At 39.9% G+C, this 21,169-nt stretch overlaps 1 protein-coding gene across 1 annotated transcript in view; it reads left to right on the forward strand.

Annotated features, from left to right (window-relative positions):
* Window positions 1–2,660: 2,660 nt before the first annotated feature.
* Window positions 2,661–21,169, forward strand: part of LOC116698023 (glypican-6) — an 85,296-nt gene continuing 66,787 nt past the window's right edge. The window contains exon 1 of the mRNA XM_032529734.1: window positions 2,661–3,152. Within this exon, the coding sequence (XP_032385625.1) occupies window positions 3,002–3,152 (151 nt within the window). The 5' untranslated portion in view covers window positions 2,661–3,001. The remainder of the gene's footprint in view (window positions 3,153–21,169) is intronic.

The following is a 21,169-nucleotide window of genomic DNA, read 5'->3' on the forward strand; positions in this document are numbered from 1 at the left end:
CCTTTGGCTGGTGACAAAAAATAAGGGTGCAAGTAAAAGCAGCCAAATAAGGACTCTGCACAGGTGATTGTTCTCATTCTGAGATAAGGTGAAAAGGTTCCGCAATGTTACATGATCTCAAAGCTGCACTGTTGCCTTTTCATTAGTAGCTAAGATGAGGTGTTTTAGGTACCTGGTGAGGATGTGGCGCTCTCCAAGGTGCTGATTACGCAGCCGTCAGTGAACTGAACCTGCTGGATCATATGGGTTATTTATCTTGGTTGCTTGAGTGTGTGTACCTTTGCCTGATAATATGTTCTTCATATTAGCTATTGATGAAGGTTGACAGTTTTGAGTATAATTATATCCTGTTTGAAGCTTTCTGCCCTGTCAAGCGATCACTAAAGTTGTAGTTTAGTCTTTTCAGTGGCTGCAGTGTTTATTGTTATGCCAAGAAAATAAAACTATTTTCAGTGCATCCTCAGTTTAACTGAACTTGAGTTTGTTACTGACTATTTTTTTTCCCACCTTCCTTTGGAAGAGGGCTGGGTAGGACCAGCTGGAAGGAGACCCCAAGATAAACTCAGAACACACACAGTGTGTTCTGACTACATCTCTTTGACTGGTCCGGGAGTGCGTGGGAATCCCAAAAGAGCTGGAGTGAAAACATGTTTTGGCAGTGCAATGTATCTGAAAATAGAAAATGCATACATTGTATTCATGGTGTGCAATGGCAGGACTGAAGGCAGCCCATGTGCACGCATGCACACGTACACGCACACGCACCCGCACACACACACACACAGGCACACACGCATACGTACACACACACACACACACACACACACACACGTAAACACACAAACACACACACAGAAACCTTTCCCTGCAGCTTTAAAGTTTTGTTTGCAACTTGACAGCTATTTTAACGTAACTTAACTTAACTTATTTTTCATTGTATTAAAAAACATAATTTGGATGAAACCATCCCTTGAGCTTCAAAGTTGGATACGTTAATTAACTGTGACTTGTCCAGGTCAAAAAGTCTCACAAGAAATCAGTATCAGCTGATGAGATTGCATTAGTACCTCAGACAACATAAACAATAGCCTCACATGATCACACACACTCCAAAACATCTGAGACAGAGACACATGAGAGTGTGGTTTGTGATTCAAACTCTGCGTGGAAGTTTGATAAGTTTTCTGAATTTGATCCTCTACCAACTTTCACAATGTCAACAACGTTGCTTTTTGCTCAAGAGAAAATGCTACTGTGGTCAACAGAAATATTTTTAAAAACATTATAGCCAACTAAATCTGTTAACAAAAATGACTGACTTTCCTAAAAGCAATGACCTCATAAAAGCAGTGGATTTGGATTTTTGATCCAAAATATTCCAGGGCTGTGTCACCTTCTGAATCAAGTCACTTTAAAGCACCTTTCAAAATGTGGTGTCCCATAGCAATAGGAACCCTACACAGTGTTGGCAGTCATGATAATCCACTGTTGATCTACCCTGGGATCAAGCTGTTCCAAAATCAATAAAACCATGAAAGCTTGCCTTCTGGTCTTCATCCCATCCTTTACATCCTCTAGTTAATACAGTTTGATACCATGCAACCGGTGTTCCGCTTTAGTGTCAGATGAATGTGAAAAAAACTGTCAGCATTTACATTTTCTGAATTGAGTCAAATCTCAACACTGGAACATACCACATAGGCCAAAAAAGGATGGTTAAGTGTTTTAAATCATATTTAGAATCAGAAATTAGAAGGCGAATAAACCACATTTAAATTGCACGAATGTTCATATGCATACCGTATATTCAAATATTATATTAAAAACATCTTAGAAAACAGAACCGAATAGACCAATAAGGATTTGGAGCAGTGACAAGTTGTTATCTACTGTATCACTAATATTTCAAATATTCCTACAGTGTTTTACAGATTCTCTGTAATAGTTAGAAATCAATGTTCAGCTGGATGTGTATTTTATGTGTATTACAGTAACTTCACAAACATATCACCCACCATCCTGCCTATGTATTTTTTCTTATTTATTTATTAGACCTACAACATCTCTGCTGGTAAGTGCCGACCTACAGCCCCCCAGGGGCGATTCCAGGATCCAACTTTTAAGGGGGCTCAGCCCCTAATGAGAAGGAGACTGTGACGAGGATACAGTCCCTTGCAAAAGTGTTGCAAGGAACTAAACCTGACACATAGCCACATTAATAACCAATTTGACACAATGTTCTAACATTCAGGATTTTTAGTTGAATGTTTCAATATGGGTTCTAATCTTCGCCATGACCAACTTCTTATCTGGGGACTACCAACGTTAAACTTCGCAACCCGTTCCGTTGATCCTTTCCTTGACTGGGTTACAGGTGCATGGCATCTGTAAAAAAAAAACAGTTTTAAGCCCTTTGCACCTGTAATTGTTTGTCCTCTGTCGCTAACAGACAAGTTTGCAAACTCTAACTTGAAGCACTAAAATAGATATATAATAAATATAAATAATATATATTTAGAGGGGCTGAGAATAAATTTAAGGGGACTTGAACCCCCTTAAAAAGGGTCTAAATTTGCCAATGGCCCTCACTAAAAGGGATGAGGCTGGATTCCACTCCATATTTTGTGTTCCACTTTCCCTCGCCGGTGAATCTGATGTGAGCACAGAGCGCGTCTCTCCACACAGCATTTCCTCTTCAACTGAGCGACCAGGGTCGTCTGCTCAGCGAAGTTGAGTCAACACGCCGGGAAACGCACTGCCTGGATTCATGTGGCACCTCCACACTCGCAGTCCTCTTTCTCTGCGGCGCCGGGGGACTTTTAATCATTATCGGTTGCACTAGAAACCCGTTTTGCTTTGGGAAATGTGTTGGTAGACACTAATAGTTGCGTTGCAACCATTACACGCCCAGTCATTAAGTACCTGCGGATCTATTGCAGGGAGTTTTTTTTTATCAGCAAGGATACGGCTTAAACAAAAAGGATCTTCACAGAAGTGAACAATGGTCAGACTAGAGACCATCATTTGCACTTTTTCTGTGCTGTCTGTTGCAGCAAGAGCAGATTTTAAGGCACGGAACTGCAGCGATGTGAGGGAAGCTTGTATCGGGAAAGGATTCAGCTTCGCACATGTTCCTCTTCAGGAGATCCCAGGTAAGACTGGACGAAGTGCGACCCGTCAATTAGGGGCCCGACCTGCCAGAGCATTATAGATTACCTCGGGAATGAACAGGCTCTTGTGTAATACCCTCGTCTGTATTTAATGTTATCCTATTATATCCAATTGCAACTCATTTTTGATGCAAAGTCATTCCTACATAATTACTATAGGTCTTTGATTGGATGTTGCAGGGGTAGCCTGTTATAGCTACAGCAGCACCTCAACCACCTGTCACTCTGTGAGTTGCAACGAGTCTAAGTGACCAAAGTTTTAGTCCTATAATAATTATAATAATTGACCTAATTGGATGGTGACAAACAGCTGGCGCAGCCTCCTGCATCAGTGAAGTGTTATCAGAAAACCACTCATTTTAAACGCATGAACCCAGCTCTCGGTTAATGTGAGCTCATTTACTGATTATATATATTCATGCCACGACAACAATATCCTATCAGCCAGCATCAATAGACTACTGGGTGTGTAAAAAGTCCCTCACGTAGCTTCGGGTAAAATCTGTGTCCAGTAGAGTTCTGCGACTGTGCTAACAAAGCAGATATAATGAATGATCAACTGTGCAAATTAACTCCTGTCCTGCGAAAATGAAGTGATAAGGTGAAATGGAACTGATGGTTTCTTGCAGTGCTTCAGAAGCAGTCCATAACCATGGGTCAGCTACATAATTACAGCCATGACTACCCTTTGGAGCAGTTATTTCAAATACCTTACATAATGAATGTCACATTTAGTGTATTACATACAGAGATGAGGCACGCAAATGATAGCATACAGGTTTATTAATGGATTGTTGGCTGTCAGAACTTAAAGTAACATTTTTCGTAAACAATTTTCCAAACACACATTTTAGCTGCAAGTGGATATAATTACATTCTGTTTTAGCAGTTCAGATCATTTAATACAATGACTTATGAAATGTTTCATAACTGCACTAACATTGTACACACAAATTCCTAAATAGTATTATGTGATTTCACATCATCAGTTAAAGCCATATACTTGGCTAAATATGTCTGCATCTGAAGAAAATTAATCAGGAATAAAATCTTGTTTTGTTTTTACATTACCCCCGGCTGAGTTGTCTCTCCAGGTCGTCATTGTTGTGCTTCAGGGCCAGTCCTTCTCTCTATAAAGCAGGAAATCTGGCACAAGTAAAAGGCTGCATAGTTGATAACAGGCACACCTGTTCGGAGATGGGCTGAATAAGCAACTGATTAAATCCTTTGGATCCATGTCCCTGACATCACAACTAATCTCTCAAATGAGTGAAAATGAAATGTCTCTCCTTTCCGAACGTTGTCACCCTGAATAAACGTCTTTTGATGTGGTCTTTGAATGAGTCATAACCTTACGTGTCTGCTGGAGAGACAACGCATTATTAACACCTCAGCAAATTCACACAGTGATGGGCATGCCCTTCACACTCGTAACTTATTGCCTCTCACTCATGCAAACAATAATGGAGCTAAGTCATTTCTTAGATTAAGTTGTACCTGTGTTTAAAAGTACAACATCTTCTAATCATGAAGTAAAAATCAAAGATCAACAGCAGGAGGGGAAATACATCTTCACCATTTAAACTCTGGAGATTAATAAAAGGTTGAGCTGATTATAAATATGATCTCATGGATGGTACTTTCCTTTTCTGTACTATTTCCATTGAGTCTATTGAGAATAGATTAGTTGCATAGGTTTAGTAGTTTAATTTTTGCCTGCTTTGATTTATTATTTAAATATATTTTCTCTGATTAAAGTGCACACAATCATAGTAGAATTACTGTGTAATTAAATGGTCTATAAAGGACAAAAAGAGAACACTCTATTGTGGTATACTTGTTTGCATTTGGGGGGTTATGCTGATAAATTGCAACATAAACACTGCAGACATAAATTTGTGTAGTCTTTATTCATAATTTTCATGTAGCAGGTTTGTAATATTAGCGGTTTAGGAGCTTCCATGCGGCAGATGGGGAGCATCTTCAGTGACGTGATGACTTGGGAGTTGATATTCCAGTACTTGCAGATTAGTTGGTCCTTGTGGGACTCAGGGTAGTGGGGCTCTTAAAGCTTCCCGTAAAGCTTATTGTTTCTGTCAGCCTTACATCTGCCATCCCACTCTATTCACTCACTGATGATTTGGCAAAAACGTTAACCTTCGTGTTCCTGGTCCACCTCTATAAATGACGCTTTTGCTGTTTCCACACATTCAAGTTAAATGGCTGCTCTTTGATGTTTGATTTCTAAAAATCTCTGTCGTTATTGAGACTTCAACAGTAGTGACAGAGGGATGTGTGTGTGCTCCTGCTGCTTTTGATGTAAGATGCCATTAGAGACCATGTTAGATATCAAATAAGATAGAAACCACTTCACATTTCTCTTATGAAGTTATATACTGTATGCCACATTTTCTTAAATACATTATCTGTTTAAAGCGAATCCTATTATAGTGGTTAATTCGTAAACCCATTTATGTTAATAAATGCTATTAGTTTCCATTAAGAGCCTTTTCAAGTTTTACTGTTTTTGGTTGTTCTGGTTGTCTTTCACATTATGATCACACAGTATGTTGTTTTTCCCGATATAAAGCACTAACTAAAACCATTAGAAATATAATAGAGAATAACAGCAGGGTATTATTGCAGGAGTATTGCACTCAGTACCACTTAGACTGCTCAACCACTGCAACAGTGTTTTTCACAAAGCTAAAAATGAAAAGTTTACAGTCCCATAGTTTTGTTGTTGTGTTTGGTCAAACGGAAGGACCCAGATCAGGTGGAATGACAGCAGTGGAGTCAGTGTTATTGACAGAAATGTTGTTGTGATCCAAAGTTTAAAGGCTCAGTTGGTACAGTAATTCCACAACGCTCGGGCGATGCTTCTGCCTGCTGACCAGGCCAGACTGGAGGCTGTCAACAGCTACATGGGGAAGGTGTTTTAAGCAACTCGTGCTCGGACTTGTGGATAGTTCTAAAAGTCTTTGCACATCTAAAACTTCCCAGAGCATCTCCCTCTGCTCAGCAGACTTTACTTATTGTATGTCGATTGGATTCAGCTGTTGAGAAATTCGTTACATTTTAGCAATTTAAATCCACTTTGTTGGATCAGAATATTCTCTGTGTCAATGACAATAAGACTGAAATTGTTGTGTTGCATCGTGTTGATAATTTTATGGCCTGTGTGTGTGCCCGAGGTACTTTAGGTTCCCATATTCGTCCTTTTACTAAGAATGAGGTTGTGATTTTTGACAGTGCTTTTAAATTTGACAAACAGATTAGTTATGTTGTTAAAACCAGTTTCTTCCAGCTGAGACTTTTGGCTAAGTTTAAGCCCTACCTGCTACGCAAAGACTTTGAAAGAGTCATACATGCATTTATTACGTCTCGATTAGACTACTGTAACTCCTTATATGTTGGATTGGATCAGTCATCTCATTGTCGGTTACAGTTAGTCCAGAACATAGCAGCTCAACTTTTAACCGGGACCAGAAAACGTGAGCACATTACATCAGCACTGGCCACGCTCCACTGTCTGCCTGTGTGTTTCAGGATTGATTTTAAAATTGTATTGCTTGTTTTTAAGATCTGATATTGGTTGTCGGCTTTTTATTTATCGGAGCTTTTACATGTCCACACACTGAGGTCTTCCAATCAGATGCTCCTCCATGTTCCCAGATCCAAGTTAAAAAACAAAGGGGGCCGAGCCTTTGCAGTGGCTGCTCTTGTTGAAACATTCAAGTCCTTGCTTAAGACCCATTACTTTGCATTGGCTTTCAATTCAAGTTGACTTTTGACTAGTTGTCCCTTTTGTTTATTTTGCGTATTGTGTAATGTTTGTGTATACTATCTATTTTGGTTTTTATTTTTTTATTTTTTTTTCGCTTGTTAAGCACTTTGGTCAACTATTCTTGTTGTTTTTAAGTTTGCTATATAAATAAAACTGAACTGAACTGAACACTCCTTCAAGGATCTGGCTAAAGATCAGACATACACTCTGCAGTCTTGCCCCTGTTGTCTCAGTTTCCACTCAGTCAGTAGATTAGACGTCTGAGACAAGATGGGAAGATATGGAAAGTGAGTCACGCAGCACACTGCTGGATTCAAAGGAACTTCTTAGCATGTCATACTCTATGCTTTCATTTGACGGCCAGCTTTGTTTACTCCCAGCCAGGAGATGGAGGAGGGACAGAAACAACGGTGCTGATATTACGAGGCAAATGTTTTCTGCTGAAGCGTGTAATGTGCCCAGGTTCTATACTGTCATGTAATGGGATGGAGAGGATTAGAGGCCATGGCCAGCTGACTTTGTTAGCCTCCTTAGCTTACGCCACTGTTGCTGGGATGTATCCTCAGGTTATTATGACCTTTCTGTCACTCACACATGTGGAGAGATCTGGGAGTCTGCGATAAAATTGCAGATCATTGTTTTTTGTGAATTGGCAGTTTTTGTTTGAGTTTGTATTTGGTAGCACCACTATTTGAGGCTGCATTCTTCTACGTATATAATGTAATATGAATGTGTCCTACTGAGAATCTGAGGGGGGCACCATCAGGGAGGAGGAATCCAAACAATCATAATTTTCCCGCGGCAGAGGGCATTTCTCAAACGCTGCCTCCCTCTCCATGTCATCAATCATGCTCATGATTGCTGATTTGATGCTAAAATGGCCTCATGATGGGCTTTCTCTGCAGGTGTTCCCTCCGAGAGCTGTAGGAAACATTGTGTCCCACAAGGGTTGCAGCTTTAGAAGCAGAACAACACATCGCTCAAAGCATAGATTTTATATACAGTATAGTGTGTATATATATATATATATATATATATATATATATATATACACAATTTGCTTTACCATTTTATATGTCTGTATGTTGCATGCAGAAGTGTACGAGTGTACACCTGTACAATGTAATGCTATCGAACTCCTTAGTTCTGCATTGAAGACCTTGAAATTTTATTTTCTCAGTTAGCGTCTTACTACGAGCTGTGTCAGACTGGCCCTTATCAAGAAAACAACTTATAGGTTGATTGTGAAAGCAGCTAATAACTAGAATTATGTTTCTTGTTAGGCCGCAACATGTCATTGCTGAAGTAATTATCGTGATTACTTATGGGGTGGTGGATGGGTCAAAGAAACACAGGACATTCACTCCGGACACCAGGATTCATGCACCTTGTGAAACCATATGTCAATTGTCATTTTTTTAAATTAACTGACTTTAAGCCTTACTAAGGACTTTTTATTGCCTAAACGTAACTAGTTCAGTTCACAACATTAACTAGGTGTTTAAAGCTGCAGCCGTTACGTTAAATAGAATGGTCACATGATTAAAATTTCCACCACGGTCCCGTTATGGTCACAGGTTTTAAACGGCCAGTGTGTGGCCTCATTTGCTCTAGCAATGAGAGGTTGCCGCCTAACAGGAAACGTAATTATGAGGTGCTTCCATAACGGTCATTTATGTTGTTTTAGGAGTCTTGACAATTGACCCGTACTGTTGTTTAATTATGAGGACATGTTGGCCATGGGGTCCAACTTAAACATAACATTGTCTGCCAAAACTTTCTTTACTTCACATAGTAGTTTTTTTTTTTTTACATTTGAGGTGTTGCCCTTACTATTTATGTTGTCTGTCAGAATTGTCAATCAAATCTGATCCAGCCACACCTACACATTCCTAATGAAGCTGATTAACAAATGGGATTTTTTGAGGCATTGACCCTAAATAACTAATAACTTAGCTTATATTTTCTGACCAACAGTGCAAAACACAAGTTATTTTCACTAATGCTCTGTTCCTTCTCCCAAAAGGAAGATGTCTGTTGATTTTGATGTGTCTGGGTTTCTACAGAAAGGGAGGGAAACTCATGTCTTCAAGGTTACTCTTTTTTTTAAACACTAGTAGTAGTTTCTGGATAATATTTCTATACCCTAATGTGACCCACGCTTTCTGTTCATTCTGTTTGTTGCCTTCAGCGCGATTAATGTCCGACTTTCTGCTGTTCATAACCCTGGTTGTTGAAATGTTAATACAACACATACTTTAAAATCAGGCAGTTACTAACAATGCTGTTTGTTTTGCTGATTTACAGTGCACATTATTTCAAGAAGCAAATCATTATTCAGATGTTTTAAGTTGTCTTTAGCAACAAAGCTTTTTTGTAAATGCTGAATACATTAAGATTGAAAACAAGTATATTAAAAGAGACACTGGGTTATTGAAGCTTGACCAAATACTGTAAGCCTGACATGCATTGTTTATACAGTTGATTTGCAGCTGTTATCATAAAGGTTACTGAAGGACTGATGGTGAGAACACAGCCATAAAGAATTATTTTTTGTCAAACTCTTTTGAGATAAATCTACTGTGAAAAACAAGGAAAATGGATTGAAGTGATTCTCCTGAGACGACATGGCAATAGCTGTTTCATGGTTTAAGAATCATGTGAAATGTGAAAGAATGAGTGCTTATGTTGTCAACAAGAGATTGAATATATGTTATTTTGATCTATTAGTTTCTGTCAACAACTGTCCAATTAAATTCTAACCTGGAGCCACTGAAAAGGACTTTTTCATTCCTCATTTAACAAGCTGGCATAAACAAGTTTCCTCTAAACTCATCCTTTTTTTTTTTTTAAAACCTGCGACCAGTACATACTACAAATACTGCATACTACATGCCTGATTTGTTGCAGAAGCATTCAACTCCTTTTGGTAGGTTACATTTTATTGTAGTTGTAATCAACCAAGTTTAATTGACACAGTGGATATCATTCTGTTCGCATTCTAAGCTCAAAATAGATGTTTTCATTTCTTTAGATTAAAGTGAAAGGTATGGAGGTGTTACCTACCTTGGATACATTGAGATTGCCTGTCTCGCCTGCAAATCCTAAACTGCCACAGGAGATAAGTTCTGTATGTGTAATATTATCAGATGATTGGCGTTATTATTCAGACATATTTGGCACATATCTACTGCTTGATATCCGACTACCTCATATGATTCTATTTTTCTTTTCTTTTTTTAGAATTGTTTAGACATTTTCCAGTAGTCTTCCACAGTCTCTTTTTAAGCCTTCACTGCCTTTTCAGAAAACAATCCTCAGGATCAATGTGTGTCTCTTCATTGACATGAGAACATGAGGATCAAATATAGGCTTTTGGCTGTGACGTATAGCTGGTACCTTTCCCCGACACCTCGTCTGCCTGTCAAAACCTAGCCATCATGTAACAAAGCCCCCCTTGAATGCTGCGCCGCTGTCATTGGATCTATCTTTAGCCACACGTCTGCCACTTCTGTCTTGTTGACAACGTCTGACTAGACATGATGTGCAACTGGAGAGGATGCTTGCCTTTAAACTGCTCCTTTTGGCGCTTTGGTGTGGTGTTTTCCAGCAAGCTGCCTTGGGGAGCTGTGTGTTATGCAGTTGTGTCCTCACACTCCCACTTAAGCAGTCCGCTAACCTGAGGACACTTACACTGTAACAAGTTAGTGGGCTAATAATGGCCGCTGTCTGTACAGTAAGCTGTAAATGCTGAGTGAAAGGTAATGATCAGGTCTCAAGGCCCTACGTCTCCAAACAGCCACCAGCTGTTGCCTGTAGTGCAGTCCTCTGCCATGCTCCACTTAGCAATTTGACGCAGGAAAGAGTGGCTTGCTTGCTCACGTCTCATTCCCAGGGGCTTCGAGGCGTGCTGCCCATGTGGATTGAATATCCACACCAGCCATCTCATGCCTCCACTAGGATTGTTATTACATAGTCCTCAATAAATATCAAAGCCAGACATAGTGCTACATATGCTGATTATGCGGTACTTGTGCTGCACATGGTGTTAGGGAAATCCATACATTAATCTTAGCTGTAATGATATTGGTACACCTTGCAGAACGATATGGCACATGAATATTCTATAGCTATTACCCTCGGGGTCAAACATATTGTACTTTTTTGTTGTATATTTATCTTCTTGGCAAAGATTTATACGATGAAAAATCATGTCTTTGTGTATTGTTTTATATGCAAGGGGATTAACTCACTGTACAATGTAATGCAGGGCTGAAACTAATTATTTCTATTCTTAATTAATCTGCTGAAAACATTCTCAATTAATCCTTTGGTCAGTAACATGTCAGAAGATCATCACAATTTCCCAGACCCAAAGGTGACATTTGACCAACATAAATCCCAAACTGAAAAATGATCTGTTTACTGTCATATAAGACAAAGGCTATCTTATTGACTGAAACCGTGAATCATCTAGCAAAATAGTTACCCATCCATTTTCTGTATCAAGTAGATTATTAATCTAGACATTTTTTCAGTCACCTTTATCTTTTCTGTACTAGAATACACAGACTTTTCATCTTTAAACCCAGAGGAGTAATTGTAGCTACAGAGAGAGTTCAATGTTCAAATGTCAGTGTAAAGCTGAAAACCAGTATCTTGTGTGACCACCATTTTCCTCACGCAGTGCAAAACCTCTCCTTTGCATAGAGCTGATCAGGTTGTTGATTGAGGCCTGTGGAATGTTGGTCCACTCCTCTTCAATGCCTGTGCAAAGTTGCTGGATATTGGCAGGACCTGGAACACGCTGTTGTAGGGCTGCACAATTAATCAAATTTTAATCGCTGTCACGATTTTGACTTCCCACGATCAAATTTGCGCCATCGAGCGATTATTTTTTTAAAGCGTCATTTTCATAGAACGCTCCAGGTTTTTTGCAAAGCTCATCTACCGCTCTGTAAAGCCGTCTGCTCATGAGTTAGTCAGAGTAGTTCCCTGCACCCCGTGCAGCTTAGTTTCCCATTTAGTTTCTAGATGTAGACAGTCGCAGAGGACAGAGTTACGGGAGGAAAACTCAACAGCAATAGCAGTCAGTTATACAGAGGTCTTAAGGTTTACCAGTTTACCAGTAAACGCAACATTTTGTCCCGTCTGTTGTTTTTCAGACAACAGCAGTGACCAGTGCTAGTCGGTGCTAGTTAGCCTCTGTTAGGTGTTAGCTCCTCTAGGACGCACCGGCGCTAATGTCCTCGCATCCGCTGCAATGCTGTTTATTTGGATATGGTTTAATTTTGCGTTACATGACCCATTTCGTCTGTAAAGCTGTGTCTGTGTTGGATCACTCCTCTACCCTCTCTCCTCTTACTTCGTGCCCGGCCACACAGCGGCCCGGTCCACACTTCTGACATTTGTCTACAGTTTTAATTGTTGTATATTTTTAAGCATGAGAGGCAAACCTGTATTTGTACCAGTGTTTCCGCTGGTAACTTTGTTATCGCGGCCGCCACGGCGAAGAACACAGAAGAAGTTTGCAATTAAATTGAATTGAATGCAACTTCAGTTGTAGTTGAGTAACAGCGTGTGAGACCGAGCTGCTGGACCTGGGCCAGAGATGTGACCCATTGTGAGAATATTAGGGTTCATAAAAATGCAGCGCAGTGAAGATACAGACATTTCATACACGTGTGTATCCGCCAATCGACCCGTGCTGGACCCGTTCATAATGAGTCAGCCGTCTCTCTGTGAGTAGCGTCCATCACAGTCCCTCTTGCAGTTATAAATAGCCTATGTGACGATAAAATTAGTTTTGGTTAAAATCAACAAATAATCGTGAGAATAATCGCGATCAAAATTTTGATCAAAATAATCAAGATTATCATTTGGGCCATAATCGTGCAGCCCTACGCTGTTGTATACGCTGATCCAGATCATCCCAAACATGCTCAATGGGTGACATGTCCAGTGAGTTTGCTGGCCATGCAACAACTGGTATGTTTTTAGCTTCCAGGATTGTATACAGATACTTGCAACATGGGGCTGTGCATTATCATGCTGCAACATGAGGTGATGGTTGTCGATGAATGGCACAACAAAGGGCCTCAGGATCTCATCACGGTATCTCTGTGCATTCAAAATTCCATAAATAAAATGCACCTGTGTTCGTTGTCCATAATATACACCTGCCCATACCACAACCCACCACTATAGGCCACTCCATCCACAACGTGGACATCAGCAAATTGCTCACCCACACAACGCCATGCACACTGTGTGCTATCTGCCCTGTACAGTGAAAACCGGGATTCATCCATGAAGAGAACACCTCTCAAAAGTGCCAGATGCCATTGAATGTGAGCATTTGCCCACTCAAGACGGTTACGACAACAAACTCCAGTCAGGTCAAGACCCCAATAAGGACGCCAAGCATGCAAACAAGCTTCCCTAAGATGGTTTCTGACAGTTTGTGCAGAAATTATTTGGTTATGCAAACCGATTGTTGCAGCAGCTGTCACGGTGGCTGTTCTCAGACGATCTTGGAGGTGAAGATGCTGATGTGGAGGTCCTGGGCTGGTGTGGTTACATGTGGTCTGCGGTTGTGAGGCCGGTTGGATTTACCGTCAAATTCTCTGAAACGCCTTTGGAGAAAGCTTATGGTAGCGAAATAAACATTCAATTCAGGGGCAACAGCTCTGATGGACATTCCTGCAGTCAGCATGCCAATTGCACGCTACCTCAAAACTTTGACTCATTAACACAGATTTAGACAGATTTGTGAACAATATTTGAGAGAAATAATTCTTTTGTGTACATAGAAAAAAAATCTTAGATCTTTGAATCAGCTCATGAAAAATGGGAGCAAAAACAAGTGTTGTTTACAATTTTGTTCAGTATGTGTGTGTGTGTGTGTGTGTGTGTGTACAGTATGTATATGTATACGTGTATATATATGTGTGTGTGTATATGTACATATGTACGTGTGTGTGTGTATATATATATATATATATATATGTACAGTATATATACTGTATATTCTCCACAACAACTTCTTCAAAGCCTCTTAAAAATGTTTCTCCTGCAGTGACAGAGGCAAGCTATTCATTTATATTTCCTTTCACAAAGAGATTTCTTTGTCGTACATTTAAAAATATTTCAATATGAAAAAACAACAGACCATTGAGTCAACACTTGGCTGTTTTATCATGCACACAGCCTTGCACATGGCATGTTGCAGTGGAATATCTTGACATATTTAAAAAAGAAAATTCTGACGCATTTGCTAGGAGAATGAAACCGTTCCAACATCTTTATTCCTGTCCTTTTCCCTTCACGCTGACTCTCCTGAGGATGAAGAATACCATCATACCATTGTACTGTGCTGCTTTTGTGTAGACTGTTTCATGCCACTGAGAATTCATTTCCTCTTGAACCTGTCCTCATTCACCCAAGGACATACACTGGGTAACACCATCCCATATTTATTTAAAACACAAACATGCCTTTTATAATGACTTTTGGCCCAAAATGTGATAGGAATAATGCCATTCAATTGTGATTGATAAAAGTTCTAATTTGAGCAAGGAATTTGGCTATTCTGTACACAAAACCCTCTAGAGACATTTGTAAGTGTGTCAAGAAGAGACTGTGTGGAATACATTGATTTATAGATCCATGATGCTGATGTTCATATTAGGGCTGCACAATTAATCGAATTTTAATCGCGATAACGATTTGGACTTCCCACGATCAAATTTGCGTGATCGAGCGATTATTTTTTATAAAGCATCATTTCATAGAACGCTCCGGGTTTTTGCAAAGCCCATCTCCCGCTCCGTAAAGCCGTCTGCTCATGAGCCAGTCAGAGTAGTTCACTGCACCTCGTGCAGCTAAGTTTCTAGATGTAGACAGTCCCAGAGGACAGAGTAGCGTGAGGAAAACTCAACACATAGCAGTCGGTAATACGTCGGTCTCAAGGTTTACCAGTTTACCAGTAAACGCAACACTTTGTCCCATTTGTTGTTTTTCAGACAACAGCAGTGACCGGTGCTAGTCGGCGCTAATAGCGTCTGTTAGCTGTTAGCTCTTCTAGGACGCACCGGTGCTAATGTCCTCGCATCCGCTGCAATGCTGTTTATATGGGTATGGTTTAATTTTGCGTTACATAACCCATTTCGTCTGTAAAGCCGTGTCTGTGTTGGATCTTTCTACGCTCTCTCGTCTTACTCTCCGCGCCCCGCCACACAGCGGCCGCCGGTCCACACTTCTGACATTTGTCTACAGTTTTAATTTTTTATTAACACAGCTGTATATTGTTAAGTATGAGGGGCAAACCTGTGTTTGTACCAGTGTTGCCCTGGGTAACTCTGCTATCGCGGCCGCTACGGCGAAGAACACAGAAGAAGTTATTGAATGCAGCTAACTTCAGTTGGTAGAGTAACAGCGTGTGAGACGGAGCTGCTGGACCTGGACCAGAGATGTGACCCATGGCCAGAACATCATAGTTCATAAAAATGCAGCGCAGTGAAGATACAGACGTTTAATACACACGACGTGTGTATCCGCCATTCGACCCGTGCTGGACCCGTTCATAATGAGTCAGCCGTCTCTCTGTGAGTAGCGTCCATCACACTCCCTCTCCAGTTATAAATAGCCCATGTGACAATAAAATTTGTTTTGGTTAAAATCAACAAATAATCGTGAGAATAATCGCGATCAAAATTTTGATCAAAATAATCGCGATTATCATTTTGGCCATAATCGTGCAGCCCTAGTTCATATGCATTCAATTATATCCTCATGTGGTTCCTGAGGATCTGATTTCATTGTAGTTTTCTTAGTTTTCTTGCCAAAGTCTGATAGTCCATCAGTTAGAGAACATGTTTCAATGTACTATAGAGTGAGTGGTGAAAATGAAACAATGTACAAGTGCCTTGGATGTCTGAGAGTGCATGACATTGAGTGACTATGATGAGTGTTGGATAGAACAGTGATTTATAGCAACCTGTAGCTAAACTCTTGATTTATTTAAAAAAAAAACGGTAAAACGATGTGATGATGCTCATGAAGCCAGAAAATAATTTGCATATCAATGTATTCATACATACAGCTCTATTATCCAACCACTTACTTCCTTGCAGTTCGACTAATTACTTGATTTATACAATCATGCATTTGTTCATTTGCTCATAGCCTGTCTATTCATGCCTCCCAAGACAGCACAGCTAGCCAGCATCGTTAATTTGATTCTCTGCAATAGTGTTGTAAAGTGCATGTTGTTTGTGTCCGTGCTATGGATTCAATGATGTGGATAAAATAACCTGAGTCTCACACAGGCCAGCCTAAGTCTCTTCAGTTCAGACTTTGAAGCAAGATCTTGTTCAGGTAAAATATCCACTGAGAATTGAGCCCATTAGTTTGAAGCTCTAAAGAAGTTGAATAGAAGCTGTCTATATGATAACAGAATTGGGCAGCACTGCTTTTTTGGAGTTGAAATTAGTATAATATTTAGTGTGCAGCTCTGACTGGATGAATTGGATCAGCCTTGGACAGCCTCATTTTTGGGTAGACTATAAGCAAAGATCAACTGAGCCATTTCAGGCCACAGTAAGCAAAAAAAATAAAATAAGTAACATATAATTAATAAATAAGTAATTAATTAGTCAAAAATATTTTTTGCATTCTATCACCTGGAGCACCTATGAAGCAATAAAAGAAACAAATTGGAAAACATTTCCAGAGCTTGTGAGAATGGCAGATAAAATGCATGATTTCAACAATGTGGTTTGGTGAGAAAAATGGGCAGAAACTTGGACTCACTTTACTTACTGGAAAAGGGGGAACATGTTATTGTGTAAGGAAATAAGCTGTGACAACCCCCCGACTAAAATATTAATTTTTAAAGTTTAATGGCTAATAATAAAGATGTCCAGAGATTTTGTTGACAAAAATTAACCAAAAATATGAATGAGTTAAGACTTAAACACATGACTCTAAATCCAAGAAGGAAGTGCGTAACTATATATTTTTTTTAATCTGCCAGAATTCAGAAGACTTTTTAGTTGCTTTTAAGTGATGAAGTGATGTCACAAGGAAGAAGAAACTGCATAAGCAATGTTGATCTCATTAGGTCTGAGTGTGGCTTCAAGTGTGAACTCATGAAAAGTTTGTCAGGGGGAACCAGGGGACATAACAGATGGTAGAGTGCATATGCTGTGGGTCTCTTTGGCCAGGTACACTGATGAATACTTCAGAGAGTTGGCCTACCTTTGCTGGAATTCCCTGGAACTTGGACAATAATTTCCCCCGGCTGAAGTTTGTCTTAGAGACAACAAAACTATTGGGATTGACAAAACATATTGAAAACAACTGAAGTACATCTTAAGTCATGTTCTAATTTTACTCATAAGGCTTGAAAGTGTGAAATATGTTTTGATTGGAACCTTCTCTATAGTTATTCTTCCTACTAAATTTGTCACATTTAATTTGCTTCACGTGTGCACTCCTGCAAGAATGATCATAGCAGCCAGATAAATTAGTGTGGAAACACTTGCAAACAAAGTTGACGCTGACTTTTAACGCTGGGCTTAGGTGCAAGGCTCCGACAGCTGAATGTGACAGACTTTAACTAGGAACAATGATGTGTTAAATGAAATGGTGGTCTTTGGATGCTTTTATATATGTCTTAGTGGTCCCCTAATACCATATCTGAAGTCTCTTCTCCAAAATTCAGACTTACAGAATTACAGCCACTAGAGCTAGCCCCACAATGCGCTTTCCTTAGTATGTGCCATTTCTGAGTCTGTAGTTTTTGTGGAGAGAGGGGGGGGCAAGGTGGAGGCTGGGGGTGTGGCCTTGACCAACTGCCACTTTGCTCGTTTGAAAGCTATGATGTCTCTCTCTCATGGGTGGCCCAAAGTCTCAGGATGGGCAAAGCAGAGAAAGATGATGTAACCTTCTTGCCCCTTTTATATAAAGGGGAAGATTCCAGATCGGCCCATTTGAGCTTTCATTTTCTCAAAGGTAGAGCAGGAAACCCAGGGCTTGGTTTCACCATTTCTAGCCACAGGGGGACCATAGGCAGGCTGGGGGAACTCACATTAATGTTAAAAAAACTCAAAGATAAATTTTCATGCCATGGGACCTTTTAATGTGTGTAGTTTGTATATGGTAATGTGAAAGGTGAATGGGGGAGCAGGGAAAACCTTGGAGTTTTGGTGTTAACACTGAGTCAGACAACTATTTCTCATTGACAGAACTTGCATTGGTGTGACTGAGCAAACACGAAATAGCAAGGTTTTGAAATGCACATGTGGAGGTGTTTTTAAATGTTCAGGGGTCTCATTTATAAAGGTTGCGTACGCACAAAATATGCCAAAGGTGATTTATAAAAAAAACTTGATGGGAGAATGTGCGGTCCTCCACGAAACTCTGAGCCACGCACATTTTGAGACGAAATGGGATTTGGCGACGCAGATGGTGAGGAGGTGAACTGATGTCAGACTGCAGACTGGAAACACAGTTGAAGACTGGAAAAATGTTGCCTGGTCTGATGAGTCTTGATTTCTGTTGAAACATTCAGATGCTAGAGTCAGAATTTGGGGTAAACGGAATGAGAACATGGATCCATCATGTCTTGTTACCACTGTGCAGGCTGGTGGTGGTGGTGCAATGGTGTGGGGGATGTTTTCTTGGCAAACTTTAGGTCCTTCAGTGCCAATTGGGCATTGTCCTACCTGAGCATTCTTTCTGATCATGTCCATCTCTTTATGGCCACCATGTACCCATCGTCTGATGGCTACTTCCAGCAGGATAATGCACCAAAGCTCACAAAGCTCGAATCATTTCAAATTGGTTTCTTGAACATGACAATGAGTTCACTGTACTGAAATGGCCCCCACAGTCACCAGATCTCAACCCAATAGAGCATCTTTGGGATGTGGTGGAATGGGAGCTTTGTGCCCTGGATGTGCATCCCACAAATCTCCATCAACTGCAAAATGCTATCCTATCAATATGGGCCAACATTTCTAAAGAATGCTTTCAGCACCTTGTTGAATCAATGCCACGTAGAATTAAGGCAGTTCTGAAGGCGAAAGGGGGTCAAACACAGTATTAGCATGGTGTTTCTAATAATCCTTTAGGTGAGTGTAAATTTGCTTAATAAGTTGCTGCTGTACACATAATATATATTCAAATTCATATGTAAGCTGTTCAGTGTTGCTAAATCACTATTTCATGTATATGAAAAGTAGAGAATTACGTAATTATTGTGCCAATTAACATATGTTATTTCTACTTTCATCATATTATAGAAACCACACGTCAGTTCACATACTTGAATTCAGTTCATACAGAGTGGCTTGCATTATGTGTGTGGTAATTAATAAAGAACCATTTGAAGATATCTCCTTCCTCAGTTCTTACCAGATTGTCTGTGGTAATTGCAAATGCATTCAAGCAATTACACCTAAGAATTCTACAGTATATAGAAGGTCCTAAGCTTGGGCTTATTTAACCAACACCTTCTTCACCACAATATTGTATTTGCAGTCCATAAAAAAGATCAATATTGAAATTCTACTATTAAATGGCAGGTATGCATTGTATAAGGTAAGCACATCTAGGCAGGAAGAAGGTAGATTTAAAATATTTAGTTGTAGAGATTCATCAGCAGTGATAATAAGCTTGTTGATTTGACTGACACTCCATTAGATTACAGACAGGAGATTGACATGAAATAATTTGGATGTATCATGACAGCTTGTAGGTGTTATTAAATCACAGAGCGCATGCATCAACCTCTCATTAAAACACAGCTTTGAATTTTTCACAGTTTTGTTGCATGTTTAACACTCGTGACATAGCACAAGTGTGTGTTTATATGTGTTGATATGTGTGTTTCTGTTTAGTTATTAATATGATAATGTAGGCAGGATCCGCTGCTCTGTATGCATGTTAAACATTTTGTGCCACGGCTCAATGCAAAGTGAAGTATCCTGCTGTTGGCCCCGGACAAATAAAGGACAGGGAATGGGTTTGTACAGTGAGGTTAGGCTGGGACAAGTCTCTTTGTTCTGAATGACTTGCCAGCTTTGATACAAGGCTAGTGGGAAATAATTACTGGGTCACAGACAGCTTTAGGAGGTAATCAGACTGGGGGCCATACCAGCAACAAACTAACAAAAACCCCATCTGCATAAGACTTGGTTCAGTGTCAATCCAATGAGTAAGCTATCCCAAAGCTGTGCTAAGACATTTACCTAAAGGTAAATGTTTTTACAACCGTTTTCACAAACCATTTGCAACTCTCATGGGTTACACACACATTGTTCTGTTCTTCTGTTTGAAAGATGAGATCTAGGGTGATAGGATACAAAACTATAGTAAACTTCATCCTAGAAAAGACATTTTCAAATCCAAAGTGAGTATAAAAGTACAACTAGCCCTGGATTTCATAATTTGTCTCTGCATGTCTGTGTGAATGATAGACAGGAGAGAGGAGCATTACTTCGACATCAGATTGGATCAGTGGAAGTACATTTGCAGGATAATTGCCTAAAATACGGCGCGTTAACCTTTCGCTCTCTGTGTGTTGCCGTTCTCAAACTCTGTTCGCTTCGGGAAAGAACAACAAACTTTGAGCTACCAAGCTACACGCTGAAATAGGAACGTTTTGAAGAAAATTTGGATTGTGTAATATGGCAAGCCTGCTTGGTACTTTTGTGGAATGATTGTTAAGATTTACAAAGGCTATATTTACAGCAATTACTATCTAACTGGGACATTTTGGGACCGATTTGTGGGGATTGCCATGGACAAAGTACACAAAGCACTACACTGAGGGCAAATTAGTTTTAACCATGTATCCAGCTAATTTAAATAGCTATTACTGTATTGTGTCATGTCCCGTCCCTGTGTCAAGTTATTGTTTTGAGTTAGATTCACAATTTCCTGTTTTATTTTGAAGGTTTTGTTCTCTCTTGTGTTGTCATGTTTACTTCCTCTTGTATATTTTTTCCACCTGTGTGATTACCTGTCCTCACCCTAACGTGTTGCACCTGTGTGTCCTTGTCTCCCCTGTCTTGTGTTCTGTCTTCCCCTTTCCCCAGTGTGAGATTGTCTGTTTACCATGAGCTTTTGAGCATTTTCCTCGTGTTCCTGTTTGCCTGAGTTTTTGATTCCCTTGGATTTTGAACCTTGCCTGTTTCCTGGATTT

Source organism: Etheostoma spectabile, chromosome 11 (assembly GCF_008692095.1).
Source record: "Etheostoma spectabile isolate EspeVRDwgs_2016 chromosome 11, UIUC_Espe_1.0, whole genome shotgun sequence".
NCBI lineage: Eukaryota > Metazoa > Chordata > Actinopteri > Perciformes > Percidae > Etheostoma > Etheostoma spectabile.